The 7,303-nt window shown below is 36.7% G+C and overlaps 1 protein-coding gene across 1 annotated transcript; it reads left to right on the forward strand.

Annotated features, from left to right (window-relative positions):
- Positions 1–2,193: 2,193 nt before the first annotated feature.
- Positions 2,194–5,458, forward strand: STRIT1 (small transmembrane regulator of ion transport 1). The gene is made up of 3 exons (XM_036351311.1): positions 2,194–2,342; positions 5,131–5,226; positions 5,326–5,458. Exons 1-2 carry the CDS (start codon positions 2,330–2,332, stop codon positions 5,220–5,222), a joined length of 105 nt encoding a protein of 34 aa, XP_036207204.1. The 5' UTR covers positions 2,194–2,329; the 3' UTR covers positions 5,223–5,226; positions 5,326–5,458.
- Positions 5,459–7,303: the final 1,845 nt, after the last annotated feature.

Consider the following 7,303-nt stretch of genomic DNA (forward strand, 5'->3'; position numbering starts at 1 on the left):
AGTCTATTAATGAATAAAACATTTTCTCCTTAATAATATTATACAACTTAAAAAATTACTGATAGGATACCAAGGAAATGAATTCTAGATTGTACCCCTTTCTGAGCAATTAATGTTCCCTGAATTAGTTTTGTTCCTCCTCCTCTCTCTCTATAGAAAACTAAGCAAAATAAATGATGTGTTATAAAGCAGTCCCTTCTCAAAATCCAAACTGATAGCAACAATGTTAATAATAGTCCTTTTTCTAGCAAAAGGAAAATATTAAGGTAATTAAAATGACAATAAATATTTAAAATGTAGAAACCTTTTTATATCTTTCTTGTTTGTTTCTTTTCTTAATACTCACCAAAAATATTTTTCCCATTGCTTTCCAGAGAAAGTGTACCCGTAAGGGAGGGAGGGAGGGGAGGGAGAGAGAGAGAGAGAGAGAGAGAGAGAGAGAGAGAGAGAGAGAGAAACATCGATATGAGACACATCAACTAGTTACTTCCTACACATGCCCCAACCAAGGGGTAGGGAGTAAACCTGCAACTCAGGTACATGTCCTTGACCAGAAATTGAACTGGAAACCCTTTGGTGCATGGGCTGATGTTCTAACTACTGAGAAACACAGGCCTTTTTATATCTTTATTTTTATTTATTTTAGGCAAATTATTTTATCCTCATATATATGTATGTTTGTTCTTTGGAGGGTACCTCACTGTTTCCTCTCTCTCTCTCTCTCTCTCTCTCTCTCTCTCTCTCTCTCTTTCTCTTTCTCTCTCTCTCTTCCTGTTTGCCTTAAGATAGTATATTCATTTCAGCCCAGTTAGTTAAGAACTTCAGTATCATTTAAGTGGGATCAATCACCATTTTTCTTCTTTCTCTGTCTCTATCTTGTCCTCAATTAGTCTTTGTTCAATATATAATTATTTAATATTGAAAAACAATATCCGACTTTACCAGGAATTTTATTGCATAGATTGTACATCATTTCTCCTCTTACTTGAGTATAGCCAGGCATTTTTTTTCAATGTTAAATGAGAGAGAGAGAGAGAGAGAGAGAGAGAGAGAGAGAGAGAGAGAGAGATGATAATTTGGCTTAAATGACATGTAATAAACTTGGCTTAAATGCCACATCATCAAATTACCAGATTATTGGCTGTAGACTCTAATCTATATGACTTGAGGTAGAAAATCAAGTGTTCTTACCTATGTCTGTGGGAGCATACCCTGAATTCATATAACAGCAAGGAGCTCACGGGGGCTGAAGCATCATTGCAAATGGGAAAGTAGAGATGAGGCTTTTTAGGTGCCTTAACAAGGCGTTCAGATGGAGACCCATTGGCGGATTTTGATCTATGACGGGGCATGGTCATTTGCAGGGAACCGTCCTTCTTGGAGCTCTGTGGAGATGGCTTTGATCATGCAAGTCTTACCTTCTAAAGGAGGACACTCTCAATCTCATATTGGAGTTTTGGGAAGTATTGGTGCTATTTGTTGGTCACAGGGTCATTTGGCAAAACTTTTCTATCCAAACCTAAACATTAAAGTTATTCCAATGAGAATCTCAAGCATAGTAGGTCATTTACATAAACCAGGTTGGACTTTTAAAAATGAAATGTCCTATTTTTTGGCTAATAAAAAGCTTATGACTGCTCTCTGATAATTCTTGGCAATACAACATCTTTTTATTGTTTTTGCTTCTAGTACCTTTATATTGAAATTTCTCTTTTTAGAATGGTTCATGGGAAGGGGCAGCACTTAATGTGTTTTATCTTCTGCATCCTATAATGTAATAAAGAACTGTATTTCACAGAGCTTTTTCATTTCATTTTTATGACACTTTTTTTCATGGGTAGGCATTGCTCTCCTGATTTTAAAATTAAAGAAGCTGATGCCCGTGTTAAGCAATTCAACCTTTCTTACAGACATAGCAGAGCTAGAATTTGAGGTCACGTCTGTCCAGCTTCAAAGTCCTTTCTTTTCCATATATCACCCTCCCTCTTGGGCAGAATTTCTCTAATTGCAATGACATTTTCCTTCTGTGCATTCCTTCACTGACCATTTTCTTCTCGTGGGCTGAAGGCATTGGGTGAATTAGAAATCTGCCTATCTCTGGGTTAGGATAACTCAGCCTGTTTCATTCTTTAGGCCATGCAGCCCCTTGTTTCCTCCATCACAACAGGCTAAGAGTTGCCAGAGGAGCTCTGCTTGCACACAATTGGCAGCCAGGAGAGGGGCAGCTGCTGCCCTCTTCAGATAATCTCTCTATTTAAAGTTCAAAGTGACCCTGGAAAACAGTAACAAGTAAGCCTGGCGCTGATCAGCCCACCCAAAGACAGGAAGAATGGCTGAAAAAGGTAAGATTTCAGCGTCAGGCTGTCTTGGCAAAAAAAGGACCCAGGCTCCCTGGCTTATTTTGCGTCCCAGTATCTGGTGTTACTCGGTTATTCTGATGAATGTGGTATATCTGCTAAAAGAGCATTAACCATGTATGTTAGTGTGGCCAAAAAACATGCATTCAGTGTGCAGCGTATGGACCATGTCTATATATTCGTGGACAATTCTGAAAGGATTAAACAAATTTAAAGGCTGAATTTGTTCACGCTTGTTTTGAAAGGTGAGTTAGAAGTCAGTTATTCTCCAGGGTGGTACTAGATTTGAGGGATTAGATTGCGGTATTGTGGCATGCTGGGCCAGAATTAAGGGCATTTGAATTCTGTGTCAGAGCTGCTACGAATGGCCTGCGAGTTTGAGGAAGTCCCTCAACCTCTCTGAGCCTGTTTTCTAACTCTAAAATTAAAATAAATACAATGGGCTTAGTCATCTCTCATATGCTGTGCATCTGAAATTTTCTTCCTGTTTTTTAAACATTTTTTATATTTACGAAAGATGATTAAGGCTGATATGACAAAATGGTCTGAATATGCTGTGTCCAAGAAATAGTTTCTAAATGCCTACAGGAATTCTTGCTTTTAGTCCTGACAGTCTCATGAAATATGCAGTATTATCATCATTCCAATTTTACAGGTAAGGAAGCAGAGACAGCAAAAGTTTGTAACTTGCCTGCAATCATGCACGTAGAGAGTGGTGGCATCATGTTTTGAACGTGGACAGTCTTGTCCTAGGACACTGTGACCTTAAGAATTCTTCCAGGTGTAATTGCTTGGGCATGCTCAGGCCTGGACAGAGAAAGAAGATTTTGAAGTTGGTCTTCATATTTTAAAAAAGGTTTTGTGCTGATTTGTGCTAGGTTGAGTTCCTGTACTCCTATTTCAGAGCAATGGGACAGATTTTTGGTAAAACTTAACATATTAGGGTTAAAAGAACAAAAATGCAGTTATAGTTTGAATGTAAAAAGGCACAATCAATTGCATTGGTTTACAATGAATTATAAATAATTAAGGCTTTATAATATGTACATTTTAGAATTATATTAAAATATCCCTATATAAAATAGTTATAATGCTCAATTAAAATATCAATATTCACTTTTAAGTTCTTTGAAATTGGAAAAAATACTAAATCACATATATGAACAGCTCAAAAAAGTACTATTATGTACTTCCACTGTAATGGCACCTTAATTCATAAAAGGCTTTCATTCAATTAAGAGTAAAGGGTATGTCTTAATGTTCACTTTATTCTTAATGCAATACCACATGGCAGATAAAGAGAAGGGTTTTTCATTCAGTGGTTAATGCTTTGTTCAAAGTCACAGGAAGGTGGAGAAGCAAGGAAAACCTAATTAATTTTTGAGAATTAAGAAAGACTCCAACATTTCTGGAAACATAGATTTAAATGATTAATATTTATTTTAACTTCTGAAAGCTTGCTTTAATGAGAATATCTTTTAATTTTAGACGTGTCTTTAGAAGTTTCCAGATGATTGTACTTTAATAGTATTTTTAAAACTCCACACTTTAAAGTAATGAAAATTATAAAGTGAAGAAATGCAATTGCTAAGACTATGCATCCTCTTTGTTAGCTGATGGCATACGATCTAATTGTGCTTTTCAATGAAGAATATATGAGTCCTTAACCCAAAACATTAATTTTATATGATATCTTTCTGTGCATTTTTTTAACTCTATTGTGTGATATGTGTGTGTTTGAAAGAATAAGATTGAGATGCAGTGAATATTATTTTAAAAAGATATTTTTAAAGTTGCTTTTTATTGGTCAGGGTACAAACAGCAGACACAGGAGGAATCATTATACTAATGTCTTTTATGTGTGTGTTGGTCCAGTGTTGGTTGCTATATTGAACAATTTTTTTAAAATGTCCTGAATCTCTCTTCTCTAGTCAAGAATGATCATATATCTCTAGCTGGTTTGGCTCAGTGGATAGAGAGTTGGCCTGAGGACCGAAGGTCCCAGGTTTGATTCTGATCAAGGACATGTAACTCGGTTGCAGACTCCTCTCCATCCCAGGCCCTTGTAGGGACTCATGCAAGAGGCAACCAATTGATGTGTTTTTCTCACATCAATGTTTCTTTGTCTTTCCCTCTCTCTTCCACAATCAATGGAAAAATATCCTGGGTGAAGATTAAAAAAAGAATGATCATATACAATATAGTGCTTTTCCCCCTATGATATTTTAGAGTAAAGTTAGCTATCAAGGCCAAGAACAATTTCAATACCTTTCCCTATGTTGTAATTATTATTTAGTTTAGTAGGAATTACGTCAGAATCATTGTCAATTGTTTGTATGTAAACAGCTGCTCTTTGTGCTATTGCACACATACATGAATGTGTGCTGTCTTCACTAAACATGCACAGTGGATAGACTTTACAAAGCCTTTGCATGTATTCAAATTCATTTGATCCTCGAAACAACTTCAGGGGGTAGATATCACATGTTTCATTATCTATATTTTACAAATAGGGAAGTTCAAGCTCAGAGTGGCCCAAGGTCACATAACTGTAAAAGGAAGACCAATGATTGAACACAGGCCTTCTATTCCAAATTCCCAGCTGAGTCCCATGTACCTTTTGTAGAAAAAACACTGATAGTCATGTATGGGTATGACTAGAGAGTGTATTTATTCCCTTGTTATTACCAGATCCCTCTTATTCTCTTGTTTCAGGAGATAAAATGCCCAAATGACCTACCAAATCTGTTCTGTTTTGTTTATTTTTAAACAGAATCTACATCATCACGCATTCTGGTCCCTATTCTTCTCTTGATTGCCTGGATTGTGGGCTGCATCGTAATGGTTTATATTACCTTCTTTTAGAAAGGTAAAGTTTTCAATGATTGAATATGTTCATTCATAAAGGGCATACATTAGTCCGGAAATACTCTTTTCTGCTTTACTAACAAAACATTTTACCATGCAGGCAAGACGACTTCAGACTGACTCCATTTAGAAGAATGAAGACAAGTGTGAACATGACAGATTATTAAATATGTCTCATGTAGACAACTGCAATGTTTGACACTACTTCATAAACTTGGATTTGTAAACTGACACTTTGGTGTACATAAATGTCTCTTTGGGAACGTGTTTAAAATCTTGGGTACAAATAAGAACTGTAAGAAAGTATGGATGAAGTTTTCTATAACCTAGGAGTAGGAAAAACATTCTTACTTATGACTAAATGCATAAGCAATAGGAAAATGGTAGCTTAAACTACAATTAAAATATTTCCCCCCCCCAAAAAAAAAATAGAAAAAAATGAGCTAGGGACAAGAAGGAATAGTTTACGGAAAACAGAACGTAAATGTAAACTTGGTCCTTAACCTCTTGCTCATAATAAGAGAACTGTAATTAAAACTGCACTGAAGAGCCATTGCTCACCTATCAGGTGGGGGAAAATAAAGACAATATATGTGTTGGTCAGGCTGTGCTGAGAGAAGCAATCTCATATATTGTCTTTAGGAATTCAAAAATAGTACAACATTTTAAGGGTTGTTTGGTATCAGTATCTACTAAAATTACATATGTATCTACCTTTTGACCAAGCTATTCCTCTTCTAAGAATATTGCAATTTCCATAGATATGCTGGTAAAAATACAAAACAGCATATATACAATTCTATTCACTATGGCATAATTTGTTATAGCAAAAATCTAGAAATAAGCCAAATGTCTATTAATAGGGGACCGACTGAGAAAACTGTGCTCTGTTTACAAAATGTAGTACTTAATGCAGCTGTGAAAAGGAATAAAGAAAGTCTCTATCAACTGATGTGATGTCATCTCCAGGTCAACATGTTAAGTGACAAAAAAAACCAGGTACAGAACAATGTGTGCTGCCTTTTGTGTCAGAAAAGAGGAGGCTATCCCAATATGCACACATACTTATATTAAAATATTGAAACAGAGGCACCACATTATAGGCTATTTCTGACTGTGCCTTATTTTGTAGCTTTTATTATTCAAATCTTATAAACTGAAAAGAAAAAGACAGAAAAAGAAAAACGTCATCCCCCCAATTTAAATCAAACTGAAACAAATACACATAATAGTATATCAAGTTGGTGGCACAACTACAAAGAGAAAAAATTCTTTCAAGTGACTTTAAAACACAGTATTTCTGACTGTACATCTTTCTTGGGATAGGAATCTTAACCACACTCAAAAGTCTTTTTGTTAGTACTAATATTGGCATTGTTAGTTTCAAATTTATGTCATCAGCAACAAGAAGTCAAGCAAATTCCTGGTAATCTTATTTAGCTCCACCCTCTGAAAAAGCCTAAAAGGGATGAGCACCCTCACACCTTTATTGTGGTCTCTAAATACCAGTGTCCACTGGAGGGACCCAGAATTTCCCATGGGGATCAGGCCTAAACTGGTAGTCGGACATCCCCCGAGGGGTTCCAGATTGGAGAGGGTGCAGGCTGGGCTGAGGGACACCCCGCCCCCTCCTCCAGTGCATGAATTTCATGTACCGGGTCTCTAGTTATAGAATAAAAGATTTAAAAGGATAGCAAATTGTTAAGAGCTGCTACAGTGTTTGGACAGGTTCAAGCCTCAGACTAATGAGAGGGCACGGTCCTCTCGTGGCAAAGCCATGTGTAAGTCCCAGCTTGAAGGGCAAAGCCCTCCAGCACAATTATAACCAAAGGCTATAGTTGTAAGCTTGACCTATGGTCAGAACCTGTGGTCCCAGGTGGCTAAGTGATATAGACTGTGGGAGGTGCAGCAAGTGCTGCCAAAACAAAGCTTGATAGAGTTCAGTTGCATGTAATTGAGTAGATTCGAAACCCTCGAGAACATTCTAAATATCTTGACCACGCCCTTACTTTGCCTCATGGAATCTGGCTACAAAATAAAGACTCTGCTTACAGGCTATGGCACTGTCTCTCCATCCG

The sequence above is a fragment of the Myotis myotis genome, unplaced genomic scaffold, assembly GCF_014108235.1.
Source record: "Myotis myotis isolate mMyoMyo1 unplaced genomic scaffold, mMyoMyo1.p scaffold_m19_p_2, whole genome shotgun sequence".
NCBI classification, from domain to species: domain Eukaryota; kingdom Metazoa; phylum Chordata; class Mammalia; order Chiroptera; family Vespertilionidae; genus Myotis; species Myotis myotis.